Source organism: Artemia franciscana, chromosome 16 (assembly GCF_032884065.1).
Source record: "Artemia franciscana chromosome 16, ASM3288406v1, whole genome shotgun sequence".
Taxonomy (NCBI): Eukaryota; Metazoa; Arthropoda; class Branchiopoda; order Anostraca; family Artemiidae; genus Artemia; species Artemia franciscana.
The window spans coordinates 9678546-9698580 of NC_088878.1; the positions used below are offsets into that span (position 1 = coordinate 9678546).

The 20035-nt window shown below is 36.4% G+C and overlaps 1 protein-coding gene across 1 annotated transcript in view; it reads right to left on the minus strand.

The window, feature by feature from the left end:
* Nucleotides 1–16818: 16818 nt before the first annotated feature.
* The window catches only part of LOC136037038 (transcription factor Sox-3-like), a 36976-nt gene continuing 33759 nt past the window's right edge, over nt 16819–20035 (minus strand). The window contains exon 5 of the mRNA XM_065719455.1: nt 16819–19818. Within this exon, the coding sequence (XP_065575527.1) occupies nt 19535–19818 (284 nt within the window). The 3' untranslated portion in view covers nt 16819–19534. The remainder of the gene's footprint in view (nt 19819–20035) is intronic.

The window sequence follows — 20035 nt, forward strand, 5'->3', positions numbered from 1 at the left end:
AGGTCATGCAGTGGTGCACAGGGTTTGATCTCGACTTGGTGACACGGGACCCAGAGTTCGAACTCAGCTGTAGCAATACACTCTGGGGCGCAGAATTTGGTTTTGGTGATGAGAGTATATGAAAGGGCCTCAATATTAGTCCAGACAAAAAGAAGAAGTAGTAGATATTAGGAGGAGCTTGTTAGAGCTCAAGACCATATGTTGCACCGGATTAATTCATTTCTTCCTCCTGATATTATGGTTTCTCTTTATCATGCTTTTATTCATCATTACCTTTCTTATTGCTGCTCTGTCTGGGGCAATACTAATAAATCTCTTCTCTGCTCACTTCAAAGAGCCCAAAATAGGGCAGTGAAGGCTACTTTTCTTCTCCCTCGGCTTTACCCTTCCTCTGATCTTTATAATGATACTGGAATAGCTCCGCTGGATCATATTATAGGTAAAAATACTCTTTATTTAGCGCATTCTGCTTTTCTAGGTACTCTTCCACCAACCCTGCAGCAGTTTTTCTCAAGGACAGGCTCAGGTAGGTACTTTTCTTCTTTGCGTAATTCTTCTCGACGATTTATTTTACCAAAACGATCCTCTACAGCAGCTCAGAGGTCTCCTGTATATCAGTCAATTCTATTATGGAACTCCATCCCTTTGGATGTCCCTCTTTTTCTTTCTGCAAAGGCATTATTTCGTCGGGTCTTTCCTGTTAAATAATTTTTGTCTCTCTTTTAATTCTATCCCAATTTGTATGTCACTTCTCTTCTTTTAAAATCTTTTCTTGTTCCAGTGTTTTTGTTTTTTTTTTTGTTTTTTTTTTATAAGTGTTTTATTTTTGTTCTCTGTGGCCCATTACAAGCATAGCTTCTTGGGCCTATTGATTGATTTACTTTTGTAATAGTTTTCTTTAGTATTAATAAATTGATTGATTGATTGATTGATTGAATGGTAAAATTAGAAAACTAGCATTAGCTAATACCGGATCTTCGAATGGGCTGAATTTCTGCATTAGTAAAATCTCATTGTGATTGGGCCTTAAGCGCGAGCTAAACGAGACAAAAATGGTTCGTTTTACTGTTGGGGGATTGACCAGCTGCAATGACTGAATAACTATAGTTGGATTTTAACGCTATATTTCTCAATTACTAGAAACTGAATATACAATTTTACCATACACCCCCACCCCCGAAAAAGTGGCTTTTATTATTATGAAACAAGGGTAGGCACCTGCGGAAGATTTCCTTTGTAGGGGAAGGGACTCTCTTATGAGGAAGGGCAAGATTTCTTAAACTATCAAAAGGTGAGTAAATAATAAAGACCTAATGTCTTTGAATCACTAAAACTTGTGTTTTGTTAACTTCACTATTCCGTTGCAGTTGAGCAAAATTACCATATTTTCTGAGAAGTAATTCAGGGAAAATGCTTTTGGCGTGGTTTTTGGAAGTCTAATACTCTTATATTTATTATTGATGTAGGCAGCTTTTCTCGTTTGTTTGTAATACGCCTCAAGACAGAGATTAATACTGGCAACTCATCAATGGTGCCAATTCATCAAATATATGAGGGGGGATTTAAATTTTTACAGTTTTTAATATAATTATCAAAATCAGTATTATTAAATGAAAATATTAAGAAACGTACACTCTAAAAACTAGGAGAGGGTGATGGGGGGAGTGGATCAGATCATGACATTTGGATTTGTTTTTCTTTTATATGTATTAAAGCACGTCAGTGAAAACAATTTGTCTCCTTTTGAGTTTGTTTTAAACAGTATATCCTCAAACAAAGAAAAACACACTTTAATAACCGTCCATTGACAATAGAAGGCCTAAAATTTCCTCTAATTCCCGGCCACCCAACAATGCCAAAATTAGTTTCCGGTGTCCTCAATGTAATCCCAGCAAGGAATAAGATTCACACAATAGACCTATTGTACAGGCGTTACCATGTGGAAAAAGGGGACATTGTCTGAAATAAAGCATAGTAACGCATTGTGGTCAAAGCTAAGCAACTGATATAGAAGAGAGATCCCTAATTAATTCTTCTGTGGTATTTTTCTAAAGAACTAAATAAAGGATATTTGATAAAAGGAGAATTTCATAATTATAAAATATTTGATGCTATGAACAATAAAGGAAAATTTATGTTAGTATCAGAATATTTAAAAGCATGCAACTTAAATACCAAATAAAGTCATGTTTGGAGCGGTAACTGAAACCTAATTGCCATTTGTAGATGACCCAGGAATAGTAACTGTTATTTTGATTTATTTTGGCAGTATAAGTTTATTTGACAAACAAACTTTCAAAAATAAAAAACAAACAAAGCTTTCATAGACATTTCAAAAATATCCTGAAACCCTTATAAAGGTGATGGATCAAAATGAAGATTTAACCGTTGGAACTGCCATTTCCAAAATCCTATAGGGGAATACGGGATGGAACGGGGTAAGGGGTAGAACGGGGTAGGCAATTTTTAGATGACAAGAAAGGTGCTGCGCCAAGCGGCAATAGCTATAACTACTCCAGATTGGTACAACTGAACTACGGAATCCAAGTTGGTTTAGTTTCTTTTCGTTTGATGAGTGAACCTATTGTTTTCTAGTTATTTGCTGCTGGACTTTTATTGACTTTTATTGATTTTGTAATCAATGTAAGGTCAACACACTTCTTTGTATTTCAACTATAGCTAGTTATACTTGTAGCACGTTCAATTGGCTTTGCTTTAGTCACCTTGTTGTTTCTTCACTTGAAGTTTTTGCGTGGCCATAACATCCTAATAATAAGGCGTGTTTCTGGGGCGGAATGGGGAAATATCCCATTCCACACTCAACTTTTTTGATCTGACTGCTGTTCATTTGGCTGTTTCTGGTCGAACTGGCTGCCTGAAAGCTTCTAATGAGTTTCTCATTCCCCAAACCACTCTTGAAAGATAAGAAAAAACGGAAAATACTGAGTATCTGATTGGTAAAACTGCTGGGAAATTTCAAGCCGTGTTAACCGAAAGGCAGGAACTTGAGCTTGTGACCTACTTAAAAACTATGGAAGCGTGGTTATTTAGTCTGACGATGTAGGACTTACATACCTTAGCTTACCAGTTAACTCAAAGAAATGGCATAGCTCATAGATTTCAAAGCTGGTCAAGACTGGGTCAACGGATATTTGAAGAGAAATCCTACTCTATCTATTTGTGAGCCCGAGTCAACATCTGGTGCAAAGGCTATGGGATTTAAAAGAATTGCTTTAGATAGTTTTTTTTTTAGCTATTCACTCAGTTGGTAGATAAGCACAAACTTAGAGCGTCGCAGATATTTAATGGCGATGAAACTGGTGTTTTAGTGAACCCTGAGAACCATTCAAAAATCATTGCTTATATGGGTAAACGACAAGTTGGTGCAATAACTTCTATAAAAAGGGGGGAAATCATGACATGCCTTATTTGCTTGTCTCCAAGTGGAATATACATGCCCCCGATGTTAGTTTTTCAGAGGAAGAAATGTAGAAGGAGTTTGAGCTGGGACTACATCCATTGAGTTGGGGTGAGATTCACAGCACTGGATTTATGACCGCTGAGCTGTTCTTTGTATGGTTTAAAAAATTTGTAGCCTTTTCTAAGGGATCAAAGGACTTTCCGGTTCTTCTCATATTAGACGGACATTCCACCCACACCAAGAGCCTAGAGGTCCAAGACGACGCAAGAGATAATGGTCTTTCTTTACTGTGTTGTACCTCCGCATTGTTTTCACAAGTGACAGCCGCTTGATGCGTCTTAAGCACTAAAAAATATCTTATACGATAGCACTACAACAGATATATAAAATTACTCTTTGGCAGCGCAATAAAACACTACTATAATAGCACTGCAAAATGTATGACCAATAGTGACAAAACGACAAAAGAAAGGATGGAAAGAAAACGTAAGAAAAAGGGAAAAATAAAGTTAAAATTATATAAAATTGGAAAATTTTTCATTGTGTTATTCCAACGTAGTAGTACTACTACTACTACAACTAATAACTCACAGCAGCACCAAGCCGCCTGAGGCCAACACTGCTACGCACGCTCCTCCTCCAGCCTAATCTGTTCAAGATCTCCCTCTTTACACCCTCCCAGGAAGTTCCCATTTCCTTTAAATCTTTATTAATGACATCCTCCCAAACCAGACAAGGACGACCTGCTTTCCGCACAGCCCCAGACGGTTGGCCAAAAAGGAAAATCTTTGGCAATCTGTCATCCTTCATCCGCAGAACGTGGCCTAGCCATCTCAACCTTTCTTTCATTATAGCCCTAGAAAGTGGGATTGAACCACATTTTTCGTACAACCTACTGTTTGAAATACGGTCAGTCAGCCGGGTACCCAAAACAATCCGTTGACAATTTCTCTGGAAAACATCTATTAATTTTTCATCGGTTTTTCGGAGCGCCCATGCTTCAGATCCATATTTGACCACTGTCATCACTGTAGCTTCCAATATTCTAATCTTGGTTTGCAGACTTATCCTTCTATTCTTCCAAACTTTTTTTTAACTGTAAAAAAGCACCCTGAGCCTTAGCTATTCTACTTTTAACATCTTCAATGCTCCCACCGTCTTTGCTAATAATATTACCAAGGTAATAAAATCTTTTCGTTACCCATCGTCACCTTTTCATCTTCACTTAATGCAAGTCTTAGTGGCTTAGTCTTCTTCATATTAATTTTCAAGCCTATTCTAGCGCCCTGAACTCGCAAAACCTCTAAAAATTCATTCATTTGGCTCACACTTTCATCTAATATGCTTAAATCTTCAGCATAATCTAAGTCCAGGAGCGTTTTTCCTCCCCATTTGATTCCGTGGTCTCCAATTGCCTTTCCTGTGCTCCTTAAGACAAAGTCCATCAAAATGACCCATATAAAGGGGAATAAAACACAAACCTGCTTAACTCCTGATTTAATACAAAACCAGTTGCTAACCTCATTTCCTACCTTAACCGCAGCAGTATTATTCTCATACATAGCACAGAACACTTTAATGTTATTTTTCTGGTATACCATAGAACGATAAGACCTTTGCTAACGCTGCTCTATCAACATAATCGAAAGCTTGCTCATAATCAATAAAACTGAGGACCAAAGGTGTTTGACAACGAAGGGATTTCTAAATTATTAATTTAAGAGTGAAAACTCGGTCGACACATCCTCTACCTTTTCTAAAACCGCACTATTCTTCCCTTAAAACTTTGTCTACAACATCTCTCAGTCTAAAAAGCATCATATTACTCAGTAATTTGATACCTACCGAGACCAGACGAATACCTCAATAATTACGACACTCACTCTTGTCACCTTTCTTATACAGTGGAAAAATTAAGGTTTCCCTAAAATCATTAGGTACTTCCCCTTTTTCAAAAATCATGTTCATAATCTTCAGTAGCTTATTCCTAACCTCAGAGCTACCATACTTAAGAAACTCATTTATCACACTATCAACACCTGGAGCCTTATTATTTTTTAATCCTTTTAGTACTATTGCTAATTCTTCCTCATTAAATAAATCTCCCTTCACATTCAAGGTATCACAAACTTTTTCGTTTTTATCTATATCTTTTCCTGCTACTGTATCTCGGTTTAGCACATTCTCAAAATGTTCCATCCATCTTTCTTTGACTTTTTTCTTATCACTAATTGTGGTCCCATTTCTATCTTTAACTGGGACTAGTCTTGATTGTCTACTCCCTTTCAATTTATTAACATACCAGTATAATATTTTACTATTATGCCGTCTAATCGTATCTTCCAGATCCTCAGTAATTTTATCCATGGCCTCCACTTCATATCTCCTTAGTTCATATTTTAATGCTTTCTCCATTTTCTTTACATTCCTTTTGTTTTCATACGACCTATCACTCAGATAATTCTTGTACAAACCCCTTCTACTCTCTATTGAACCTAAAGCTTTTTCACTAATATTCCTAGTTGCAGTCTTAGCACTCTTCCTTAAGACACCATGAGCAACTTTACAAATTGTTTTTCTAAAATTATTCCATCCGTCTTCCGTATTGTCAAATTTTAAACTATCAAGTTTAGTATTCAACTGTTCTTGGAAGTTTTTTTCAAGTTTTTCATCCTGGAGTCTACCAACATCAAAACTTTCCGGGAGGTAGTTACCCTTCCGAAATTTCAGCTTTAAATTAACTTTAGACACAACTAAATGACAATCTTTACTTTTAACATCAATAATAGCACCCCTATACACCCTAGTATCTTGTATTGATCCTGTTAGTCTTCGGTTTACAATAACATAATCAATAAGGTTTGCTGTCTTACCATCACGTGAATACCAGTTAAACTTATGGGCCATTTTGTGACCAAACACCGTATTGGTTATAACTAGGTTGTTATACCTACAAAATTGCAAAAGTCTATAGCCATTACTGTTTTCTTTTCCTACACCAAATTTACCTAGGCTAGGATACCATCTATCCCTATTTCTACCAACCTGTGTATTAAAATCTCCTAGTAAAAACACCATATTTCTAGCTGGTACCCTGTCTATTTGCTCCTGTAGCTGTAAGATAAATTTATCTGAGTCACTAGTATCTCCATCAGTTGGTTCAACAGGAGCATATACTACTATAACTGATACCCTGAACTTTTTAGTCATAAAATGAGCAATTAATATTCCATTATTAATACCTTCCCAGCCTAAAGAAGACTTAGCAGCTTCCTTACTCCCATGAGCCCTACTCCCTGTCTATGTACCCCATCCTTCCTGCCTGATTAAACAAGTTCTATGTCGCCTAATTTCCTGCTTCCTACCCCTGGGATATAAGTTTCTAGAAACTCCTAATAAATCCAGTTCAAACCGTCTGAATTCGTCGGTCAAAATGTTGATGCGATAGTCATTTTTTAACGTCGTAACATTCCAAGTTCCAATTTTCATGTTCTTTAAATCTTTGAAATTATTTTGGCCTCGGGAAAAGCAAAGATCCCGGATACCAGTGCAGGACGGGGAACAGCATATCTTCTCAAGTCTACACCAAAGCGCTTAAGCCGGCTTAGAACCGGACAGCAAGAAGTCCCTGGGACCTCCAGTAAGTTGGAGGCTTTGTGCAATCCTGGGCCCATCTTGGTCACAACATGGTTTTCATCACAAGGAGATGCTCTTCTATCAACAAGAGTCAAAATCCTGCAAAGACAGTCCCAAGCCTGTTACCTCTGACTCATTATATATTCATGCCTACAAATATTATGCTACTATGGGGAGCCAACCCATAGTAAATAAATAAGCTAGGAAGAGGTTTTTCAGCCCGAAAACGCCCATCAAGACAGACCAAGCCCAGGAGAATATCCAATAATCAGAATCCCATGCGAGTGTTGTGTTTACTAGACTATAATATCCTCAAGGGGCGCCACTCCTCAAGTGGGAAAAGTTGACCGCAAGTTTCCCAGTCTTGCAGGTACCCCAAAAGGGTCGAGGCAGCCCTTTATAGAGGCCGTTGTCCATAAATCTGGATTTTACGCCCTGCCGCAGTTGTCCTCCTAGAGAGGATCCTCCCACGATGGTGTTCTGCATCACCATGCAATTTAACCCATTACTGGAAGAAGGTTTGTTACTCATGTGACGTGTGGACACGCCAGTAGGCCCTGTTGAGTGTACATTTGAGGGGCCTTCTTCCTCCTCCACCTGTATTTATGACCCCAGGAGAGGGTGCACCAGTTTCTATTATGGGCCCCCAGGGACAAGGTCCTTCCTGGTCTGTGCCTACTATGGAGGTACTCTACGCTAAAACTAGCATGTTTATATAATAATTAACTAGCTAATGCAACTAATAAATAGTTACATTAAATTGCAACTTTACTTTCAATTTAGACTATGTTAAATAAAAAAACAAGTTTTTTTAACTGAAAGTAAGGAGCAACATTAAAACTTAAAACGAACAGAAATTACCCCGTATATGAAAGGGGCTGTTCCCTCTTCAACGCCCTGCTCTTTACACTAAAGTTTTTACTGTTTTAAAAATTAGAGATGAGTGAAAGAGTCAAACTTTAGCGCAAAGAGCAGGGCGTTGAAGAGGGAACAGCCTCTATTTTTGCCGTAGCAAAAAACGTGTTTTTTACCGTAGCAAAAAACAACAAATTTGCAGTCTCCGGTATTCGTTGTCATTACCTCCAGGATTAGAATTAGCCAGAGGGGATAGCCCGCAAATTTGCCTAGGAATAAATCACTGATTTTAATGTTCGCAGGATTCATTCCTAGTAAATGAAAGATTATAAAGTGAAAGAAACTTATCTTTCCGTGAGGAAAGAGCCTCACTAATGAATCCAAGTGAACAATCAGTCCAAACTGTGCGAGGTCGGCCCAACTGCTATTCCTTCTCTACATTAAAAAGTGTAATTAACGCGCAGGCAAATTATATCCAATTTTCTTTACACACCACACTTGGATATCGTATCTAATTTTCTCAATTCAAAACGCCAAAAATCTGATTGTGTGATAAATGCAAGCATCAGATTGCACAATTTCTGTAGTCACTGAATTAATTCATGGCTAAGGAATCAAGTTCAAACAATTCAGAAGTTCAAACAGGTGTAATCCCTTTGAGAGCTAGTTCAATACTGCAGCACATATGTATACTGCAGGCATCTTCATTGAATTAAATTAATTTTTTTCGGTAATCTCGGTTATAAAGTTTTTTTGCTGATGTTTAGAGAAATAGGAACATTCAGATCGAAATAAAGATTTTTAATTTTATGAATGGCTTAAGGATATTAAGTGGAAACTTTCAGGGCATGATGAGGGGATGTACAACTTACGAAAAGGCAAAATGCTCATACTTCCTTATATGAAATTACTCCGTACATGAAAGGGGCTTTTCCTCTTCAACACCCCGCTCTTTACGCTAAACTTTGACTCTTTCTCTTAACTCTACCTCTTAAAACAGAAAAAACCTTATTATAACCGAAATTACCGAAAAAATGAATTTAATTCAAAGAAGATGCCTGCAGTATACATATATGCTGCATTATCGAACTAGCTCTCAAAGGGATTACACGTATTTGAACTTTTGAGTTGTTTGAACTTAATTCCTTAACCATGAATGTTCAGTGACCACAAAAATTGTACAATTTGATACTTGAATTTATCACACAATCAGATTTTTGGCGTTTTGAATTGAGAAAGCCAATTCAAGCCAATTTGAATCCTGGAGGTAATGACGACGAATACCGGAGACTGCAAATTTGCTGTTTTTTTCTACGGCAAAAAAGGGGCTGTTCCCTCTTCAACGCCCTGCTCTTTGCGCTAAAGTTTGACTCTTTCTCTCAACTCTACTTTTTAAAACAGTAAAAACTTTGCGTAAAGAGCAGGGCGCTGAAGAGGGAACAGCCCCTTTCATATACGGGGTAATTTCTGTTCGTTTTAAGGTTTAATGTTGCTCCTTACTTTCAGTTAAAAAAACTTGTTTTTTTTATTTAATTTCTGAACTTTTTTTTTAGTTAATCCATGTTTTGATTTCGGTTCTCCGCAGATGAATAATTAAAGCGAAATTTGCATATTTATTTCTTTGGCTAAATGGCTTTCCCATAGTTTTGATCGAATAATTTTGAGAAAAAAGGAGGGGGAGGAGGCCCAGTTGTCCTCCAATTTTTTGGGTACTTAAAAAGGCAACTAGAACTTTTAGTTTTTTACGAACGTTTTCATTTGTAAAAGATATATGTAACTTGCGAATTAGCTTACGCAACAAACTTCTATATTCGTACGTTTTTATTATGTATATGAGAGGGTTCACCCACTCATCAATACCTCGCTCTTTAGACTAAAGCTTAAATTTTGTCCCCTGAATCACAAAGGCCGTAGAATAAATATTTGAAATTACTAAAAATGCTTTAGCATAAAGACTGAGTTATTAAAAAGAGGTGAACCCCTTATATGCGTAATATTTTCTGTTCGTTTAAATTTTTAATGCTACTCCTTACTTTCAGTTGAACAAACTTTTGCATATTAATTTTTTATTGTTTTTTTAAATAATGCTAGAAAATGCTGCGCCCCCTTTATGGAAATCTTCTTCCCGCATGACAAATTCCTCCATGGAATGTATGCCCCACATAACCCCCTCTTCTCAACTCCCCTCCCAACCAAAAAATCCCCCTGAAAACGTCTTTACACTCCCCGAAAACCATTACTATATACAAACACTGGTCAAAATTTGTAACTTGCAGCCCCTACCACGGGGACTCTGGGGGAGTAAGTCCTCCCCAAAGACATAGTTATAAGGTTTTTCGACTATGCTGAATAGAAGGACTATCTCAAAATTTTGATCCGACGACTTTGGGAAAAAATGAGCGTGGGAGGGGGCCTAGGTGCCCTCTAATTTTTTTGGTCACTTAAATAGGGCACTAGAACTTTTAATTTCCGTTCAATTGAGCCCTCTCGCAAAATTCTAGGACCACTGGGTCGATAAGATCACCCCAGGGAAAAAGAAAAACAAACAAACAAACAAATAAATAAACACTCATCTGTGATTTGTCTTCTGGCAAAAAATACAAAATCCACATTTTTGTAGATAGGAGCTTGGAACTTGCATTGAAAGGTTCTCTGATACACTGAATCTGATGATGTGATTTTCGTTAAGATTCTATGACTTTTAGGGGGTGTTTCCCCCTATTTTCTAAAATAGGGCAAATTTTCTCAGGTTCGTAACTTCTGATGGGTAGGACACCTGATGAAACTTATATATTTGAAATCAGCATTAAAATGCAATTCTTTTGATGTAACTATTGGTATCAAAATTCCATTTTTTAGAGTTTTGGTTACTATTGAGCCGGGTCGCTCCTTACTACAGTTCGTTACCACGAACTGTTTGAAAGTAAAGGATAAAGATAACATATACAAGCTCTGTTGTCCTCTGCTAAACCTAGTATGCAAACTAATCATTAACTAACTAATGCAAATAATTAGTAGTTGTAATAAATCGCAACTTTCGTTTTAATTTATACCCTAAAATAAAGAAAAAAGAAAACACAAAAAAGCTCTATTTTCCTCTACCAAAACCTAGCATATTATCCAATAATTAACTAATAAATAGTCCATTTGGCCTGACTGAAACTTCTCACAAGCCACACCTTATAGAAAACACCTTTGAGAATCTAAATTCAGAAGAATACTTATTAGAAACAATGCTAGTAATACAGAAGTAGACCTAAATAGCCAATTTGGCCTGTTTGAAACACCTCACAAGCCACACCTTATAGAAAACACCTTAGAGAATTTAAAGTAAGAAGAATACTTAGCCTATTAGAGACAATGCTAGCAATACAGAACTAGACCTAAATAGCCAATTTGGCCCGTTTGAAACATCAACTAGAGTTTCTATGGCTATCCTGATCCCATGGCCACCCACCCCAGCTCCCCCCAGGAACGACACACGGACGGACGACAGACAGACCCATCCATCAACAATTTTAATTCAAAGTTTTAATTTATGGACTTATGCCAGATTTGCCTCCCACCCAATAGTGGCACCATTGATTCAATACAATTGGGGTACTCTAACAGTGGAGTCTGTTCAGTGGATTCCGCTTATCTCCCCCTATTTTTTTGTGGCTCAACTCTAGGTTTAAAAATACCTTTTCGGGGGAATTTTCATGGAAAAACCACGTTTGATGGTATTTTCACAGAGAAAATTGCGAAAACGAATATTTGTACACTTGCTAGATTTTGAAAAATAAATTTCCCCTCCTCTCTAAATTTCTGAGAATTGGTACCATACAATTTCGAAGAAAATTAAACTCGTTAAGAGGATTGAGATACGGTTTTAGCCTTTTTTTTTATGTCTATCCTAAAAAAAGAAGATAACTTCTTAAAAAAGTATAAGCCCTTTTCTCTAAATCAATGAAAAACAGGTGGCGCCAATTTTCTTTGTTGAGAGGGACTACGACTTTTTCAGTTTTTGATTCTCCAAAGTTTTGCTTCTGACTTTATTTTCTATTCTTGTGGCTGCTGTAGATACTGAACCTTTAATCCTCTTACAAAGAATAAATTTATTCAGCTTTACTGGTTTTCAAAAGAAGGCCCAGGGCAACGATTTCTTTATCAGGAATGCCATATTCACCAATTCAAATGCAAAATTGAATCCTTGGAGATGTTCCCATACTTTGACAAGCTGGGGATTTCAACTTTACAAGACGCTTTTCAATTCTGTAAATAAAGTGGACCACATTGCATGGAAATTGACTGCCTTTTAAACCTTTAAACAATAAGCAAGTGATCATCTAGAATTTGAAAGGACAAAATTCATTTAAGGAGGGTCCTTCCATGTAGTGGGGCCAATTAACCAAAATTTACGGGGGGGGGAATGCATTTTTCAAAATTTATAGGGGATTTTTTTTTATTCTCTTGAACAAAATTTCTAAAAATGATATTCAATAAAAAGAAGGATTCTCTAAAATCTAGGGGAACCTAAGATGTGAGGCCCCCATCCAAATTAACTACGCTGCTTCCATGCTCAGAATTATGCGGAACATTTAGGCTCACCCTTTACCTTTCAAAGTATCAAGATTCTTAAGATTTGCCCATAATTTCCTCATTAATTTTGATACTCACTTTCCGATACTCATTAAGTATCGTAATGTTTTGCTTTAATCTGACCTGCTTCCCCCTAGGATTATAGGTCCCTAAAATAACCACAGGCTAACATGATATAACTCAGATGATGACGGGGTGTATTTCCAGCATCTTTTTTTGGTGGAGAAAAAAAAATACACAAAAAGTCAATCAGTTTGATGATTCTTACTCTTTGTTGATTTAAGTAAAATCCTAAGGTTCTAATGAGCTCCAACTAAAAGAAATACCTTTTAATCATGATTTGTAGTTCAACATCATCGCGTCAATAATACAAAAATAGAAAGTTTTCCCAACTGATCTAGCTACTATTTTGTGTAAGAAAAACTCGTTGACTTTCTTGTGAGTACTACACCATGGTATTTGATCACCATGATATTACACCATGATATTACACCCTGATATGAGGCTACACCATGATATTTTTCCAATGCAGGCTTTACAGTTAATGATCGAAAGGCTAAAACAAGAAATTCTCAGAAGATTGGTTCCAACCCTTAGGCCCAGTGCCCAAGGGGCAACTGTTTTGAGACTATAATTGCTAACCGATTGCGCACGCAACTGTTTTGTGACCCTGGCCTTGAAGTAGAGTGGGGGCCCGCCCACGAGGCAATCTAAATGAGATTGGTTTCTAATCAGTCTAAAACTACCTCCGTATGAGCCTCCAGCCGTGGTCACAGTTGCGTTGCAGAGTATCGTCCCAAACATTTTCCGGAGCAACCGCGTTGATATTGTCCAGTTATTTTGGCTCTCGACATGTCAGACCAGGAATTAAACGTGAATTCCGTAGGAGAAGGGGTCAAGCATGAAGAGCTGTACAACTATAAACTTACTGTAAACTTTCTGCAAAATGCGATAAAATTTAGTAGGGATGGACCCAATACTCCCTCTGTACCTTACGAAACCTGCAGTACTCATAGTAATCAATTAAGTCTTCCTCATCGGAACTCAATGTAATTAACCACACTGCACTGCTCCATTAGATCAACACAACTGATCCACAGCCACTTGCATCTGTGGGTGGAGACGTATATCGTTTTGGTTGTAAACTGGTCGTGAACCAGTTACAGGTGAAACTAGTTTCAAGCCTTTGTCTTGAAACAGTTGCCCGGTGGGCGCCAGGCCTTAGTCGTGCCTTCAATACTGTTAATAAAATGCTGCTCTATCTCATGAACAATCTATTAATATTAAAATTGTTTTTTTTAATGTAATTTCTGAAATTTGCCTCTTCATTTCCACGTATCTGGTAAAACTAACTTTGGCTGTATCTCAGGAATGAATCGGCACGTTCGTGTTAACTAGCACCCGAAATGTTTTTTTTTTTCTTTTTTTAGTTTTGTCTTTGTTGGATTTTATTCCCCACATTTTATGGTCGGTTAAAGGTGCACAAGAAAAGAGTTCTTTTTGATAGTTTCAATCCCACCCCCTGCTAAAAAAAAAAAAAAAAAAAAAAAAAAAAAAAAAAAAAAAAAAAAAAAAAAAAAAAAAAACTACAGAAAGTCAGGTTAAATATAAGTCAGGTGCTTGAAATTGATATGACTGATTGGATGATCTTATGCTACATATTCGCAACAAGAACAAAGAAGGGGATGGTTACGTTTTTATATACCTTGCTTTTGACGCTGGTTTTTCGTCTTTAAATGTATACTAAATAAATTAGAACGAAACCGTAATCCACGAAATTGCGACTAGTCTTCTTCACATCTATTTCTGCATAGCTAGCTTCTTGTTTTGCCTCAGCTTATGAGTATGGGTAGGCGATTTGCTTAAGTTAAAAAGGTCTAATCACTTAGGCAGTATCCAAAGGGGGGTTACAGGCCCCCCCCCCACAAAAATTTTTCCCTACTTATAAAAACGTAACAAATATGTATATACACAAATTTTTGATGCGGTTTTTAGAGTTTGTTCTCCTAATAATTATGAAGCCGTAATCTGTGGAACTGTGGCTAATCCTCTTGGCATTTGTTTTTGCATAGCTGACATCTTGTTTTGCCTCATATTACGAGCCTTGGTTGACCATTTGATTCAGATAAATATTTCTAGTGACTTAAGACGTATCGAGATAGGTGTTAAAGGGTTTAAGCCTTTACCCCCTCCCGAAATAGCCCAACTCGTAACAACGTAACAAATCTTTGATATGTTTTCTAAGTTTTTTAACCCCCGCCCCTGAAAAGAAATCCTGGATGCGCTCTTGCTTGTGACTTAAATTTTTAAAAAAGGCATTTTTTATTTGAGACAGAAAATTTGAAAAAAAAATTCTAGCGACCAACCCTCAGATTGTGGGAAGAACAACCAGTGGTATTAAAGTGCCAAACTCAACAAAATAAAAACACTTTAATCCCTGGACTTATCTTAAGTCAATTCATACCTGAAAACCAGGGTTGTCAAAGATTTGTCTTTTTGTTGTTACAAAATTATGAGTTTTGTAGAAGACTGCCATATTTTGCCAGTGTTGTGATGTTGAACCGTGAACATAAATAGGCCTAATAAACAAATTTTTTCCTCTGTAAAAATTCAAACTTTAACAATGATCTATTGATTCCCTAAAAACAACTGCAGCTTCAGAGGAAAGCTGCAATTTCTTAAATTACTTTCAGCCCTAGTTTATAGCTGATTTTGTCGATAAGAAAAACAATAATATTTCATAAGCTTTTTCTAAGTTTGGGTTCAAAATAAGGGTACAAATTCTATTTTTGAATCTTTCTGACGCATTTCCAACGTATTTTGTTGTTGTTAAAAAGTATGTTAAGTCAGTTTTAAAAAATTAATTCAGGATTGGTAGATAAATATACAATTAGATGAATATTAGGTTATAATTAGGTTAGAATATTAGGTTATAGAATATTAGGATAGAACGTAATAAAGCTAAACATCCACTAATGAATGATACGAAAATGATTTTATTGTGATGAGAAATTAAAACCGCGTCCATGAATTGCTTCAAGTCCATTCTGCTTCACGCTTTTTTTTAACTAAATAAAAAACAATTTTTTTTTAATTGAAAGTAAGGAGTGACATTAAAACTCAAAACGGACAAAACTTATTCCGTACATGTCAGGGGCTGTCCCCTCTTTAACGCCTCGCTCTTTACACTAAATTTCGACTCTTTGTCGCCACTCTTCTTTTTAAAACAATAAAAACTTTAGCGTAACGAGTGAGGCGTTGACGAGGGGACATTCCCTTTCTTATATGGACTAATTTCTATTCGTTTTAAGTTTTAATATCGCTCTTTACTTTCAGCTAAAAAAAAACTTGTTTTTTTCATTTAATTTCTGAGTGTATTTCAATTAATGCAGGTTCGAACTTGGCTTTCTGAACACGAACAATTAAAAATATTGATTTTCGCAGATTTATTCCGTCTATAAAGTTTTCACTCTTAGATTAGTAATTGAGAAGTCCCTTTGTTGTCAAACACCTTTGGTCCTCAGTTTTATCGATTATGAGCAAGCGGATTATGAGCAAGCGTTCGATTCTGTTGATAGAAGAGCGTTAACAAAGGTCTTATCCTTATATGGTAAAATTAAATTAAAAAAAAACAAGTTTTTTTAACTGAAAGTAAGGAGCGACATTAAAACTTAAAACGAACAGAAATTACTCTGCTTATGAAAAGGGCTTTTCCTCCTCAATGCCCCGGTCTTTACGCTAAAGTTTGACTCTTTCTCTTAACTGCTAATAAATTGTTTTTTTTTCTATGTGAACAAATATGTCACTTAGTTAACATTTAAAAAGAGGAAAGGTAGTTATCGTTGGATGGAAATAGAAGTTACCATTCTCATGAGTCGGATCTTAAGTTTTCATACTTTATAGTCAGTCGGTAAAACTTTATCAATTTAAAACGTACCTTTAACACATGACTGTATCCAGGGGTGAGCTTTGTTGTTTGAGCACTCCCTCCCCGATTCCTTTTTTGTCCGACTCATAAAAATGTAGCAAAAATGAATATAAACAAATTTTGATGCGTTTTTTGTATTTTTTGTTGTACCCCCCACCCAACAATCTTTTTTAAACACCCTACGCCCCCCCCCCATCAAAAAAAAGAAAAATTATGGATACGATTCTGATTTAACATATGATTTCTTTCGACAAACAAAATTGTTTGACAAAACTGTTCTTTTTTCCAAAAACAGGTGATAAAAGGATTATTTCTTGAATAAATCGCTGAAATTTACTAACTGCCAGCTTTCTCAAACCTGAATCACTAATCGCTCAACAAATTTTAAAAAACGAAGTTTCTGTCGTAAACTTTTAATTGGAATCCATTCCATACAAATAATTAAGCTCACTAGGTAACATGCAAAAAATGTAAACTTCGCATTAATAAACATTTTTAAAGCACTTATATAACAAAAAAAAAATAAAACGTTAACTACTCCGAATCAAGAGCTCAATGCCTAAATATTATTTGTTGTAAAAAAAGAAAAAAAATCCCGTAGTTATATTCTATTGGGCAATGACAAAAACTTCTTTTCAAATCAACTTCAAGATGCAGCCAATGTTTAGGTGCTATTTAATTTTTTTACTCAATAAAAAAAAAAAGAATATTTCACCGAAAATTAGGAAAGTGAAAAAAAGTAAAAAGTTGTGGCTGGAATAATAAAGGCAAAAAAAAATTAGTTACTACAACCATACTTGATGCGAGGACGAGTCGGTTTAAAATAACCGCATGCTATTTTAAATGATGAAAATGAGATAAATTAACCTATTCCCTTAGAATTGTTGATCTCCAGGAGGTTCTAAGCGTTTACCCCCCTCTGAAAAATACTCCCGGAAAACATACTCCGTAAAATACCCCCCTGCGCCAAAAATATCCCCCTGGAAAATACTCCCCGCAGAAAATACCCCCCTAGGAAAATATTCCCCCCCTAGAAAGTATCCCCTGGAAAATAGCCTCCCGGGAAATACCCCTCGTGTAACCCCCCCCCCCTCGTAAAATACCCCCTTTGGAAAATACCACCCGTGGGAAATAAGTCTTTCGAAACTTAATAATTTTATTTGAGTTTTGTTTTTTTAATCTCCGTAGGAGGAAGGAATTTTGTACTTGGGTATCATACGTCACTTACTCAAGTTTACGCTGTGTAAACGCGAGAGCAAGCCGGTTTCTTGGTTAGTTTCTTTCAGCTTAGCGCGAGGCAAAGACAAGTGATAGAATGTATGGGAAATATATAAATGTATTATTTGGGCTCTATATTTGCGCATAAAGGGGGGGAGGTTGGTAATATAATTGGACATTTTGAAGTCAAAAAACTATCCTTACTTCATAATATGCAGAATTCTACCTAACACATTTTGCATACAGACCCGCAATACTTTACCCTAATGTGCAAAGCTATAGCCCAAATTTGTTTCTAAAGTAACGAAGAAACTAAAAAAAAAAAAAACAAAAAAAATAGTTTGTTTTCGAGTTTTGCACACCGCGTAAACTTGAATGAGTGCCGCATAATACACAAAAAAAAAAAATTTCTTCCCCCTAATGAAATTATAAAAACAAAACTCAAATAATATTCTCAAATTCGGAAAGCCTTATTTTCCACGTGTGGGGGGTTTTTTCTGGGGGATATTTACCAGGGAGTATTTTCCATGAGGGGGACGGGGTATTTTCCAGGGGGTGGGTATTTTCTGGGGGGGGGGGTATATTCCGCAGGAGGGTAATTTCCGGAGGGGGTATTTTCCATCGGGGGTGTATTTCACACAAGAGGGAATTTTCCACGGGGGAGAGGTATTTTTCGGGGGGAGGGTATTTTCAGGGTCAATCGCCGGGGGGGGGGGTTAACACCGGCCACTCTGTAGGATATCCAAATATGCTTTTATATTTGTAGCTATTTTTTGGCAAACGCGGATGAAGTATGGTACAATCATTGCTAGAAAAATACATTCACAAATAAGTCCACAATGTTGAGAACAACAAAATAATCTAACATGGGTATACTACGAATCAAACAGGTAGGAACAAAATTCGGAACGCCAGTACCTAAAAATGTCTCTATTCGATATTTTCTTCAAATTCAAAAAGCTGAAATGTCTGCTACGAGCAGGCACTCAGAAAATCCCTCACAGAGGATTGGGGCTTGTTCAAAGGCATCTAAATTTGTAAAATAGAAAAAACCTCGAATATTGTGAAAACTTTGGGATTTAATGAAACATTTAGTCTGAATTCACTGATAATATTTCCTTTTGAACCATGTCATTAGCTTGTGTGATTAAAGTCCCTAGTTTCAGAGATAGCAAAGAGCTTCATGGAAGAAAATGATAAGGTTAAAAGTAAAAAATTACATTTTGACGACGATGAGTGTGTTTCGTTTTTTGCCCATTGTTTTGTAAAAATATTCCTAAATTACAAATTTTCTCTTTATCTTAAAAATGAAACAGTGGTTATATCTTTGCTATTAATATTCTTTGGTAGCATTTTTTAATATTACCAACGTAATTAACTTTTATGATAATACGGTTAAGTTCAAGTAGTTAATATAATCATATAATTTTCAATATATAATGTTATATTTTTATTTTATACTTTTTATTAATATTTTTTTATTATTACCCAGCAATTTTTTGGGGGAATTCGTCATTTCTACCATAGGCAAACATTTTTGCAGTACAAAAATCATAATGGAACTTGATCTTTGGAAGAATGTTTGAACTCATATAGTATGAACTGATGACGTAGCCAGGCGGCAAGGAGTTGGGTTAGTCCTTTGTTGAAGTATCAATTGGGGAGGCATTTAGATAGCAGAAAGATAGGCCAAATTATATTTTTAAGGACGTGGAAGAAAAGACGACACAAAAACAGACATTATTCCCGGACCCTGCAAAGTCTGCCTAGGTCTTTGTTTGAACTTAGGAAAGTTTTATAAACTTGAAATGGCATTATTTTATATACCGATTGATTGCCATTAAATTTGCAGTAATTACCAAATAGAGATATAATTAAGATACTATGAATATAAACTAGAATATAACAGGTAAAGGACGTCGGTACTCCCCCGGGGGCTGTTGGTAGCTCTGTGCGTACTGCGGTAATGACAAAGGTACAATTCCAGATAGTGCTGAAGTAGTATTTGTCGACTGTTGAGAATAGTAAGAAGTAAGCGGATCTACAGTTGATTGGAAATGTGACGCTGTTGTTGAGGTTTCTTGTTTAACATCGATGGGCGAGTCACTTGGAATTCGTGATGAGTCGAGATAGGCTTTAGCTGTGGCATCCATGTATGCCCTCTGCGCCTCAAGATATCCTGTTAAGAAAACAAAAATTTTTATACGGAAAAACAGTTTGCATTTTTATATGAAAGTTTAAATTAAAAAACTCAAAATATACACATAGCAACGAATTTCGCTGTTTTTCAAAAGTTAGGCGTTTGGTAAAGTTGTTAGTGACAATTCTTTAGCTGCTAATAGAACAGCCAGATCTTACCTCCCCAAATCTCGTTCCGCCAAATTCTACTTTTACGG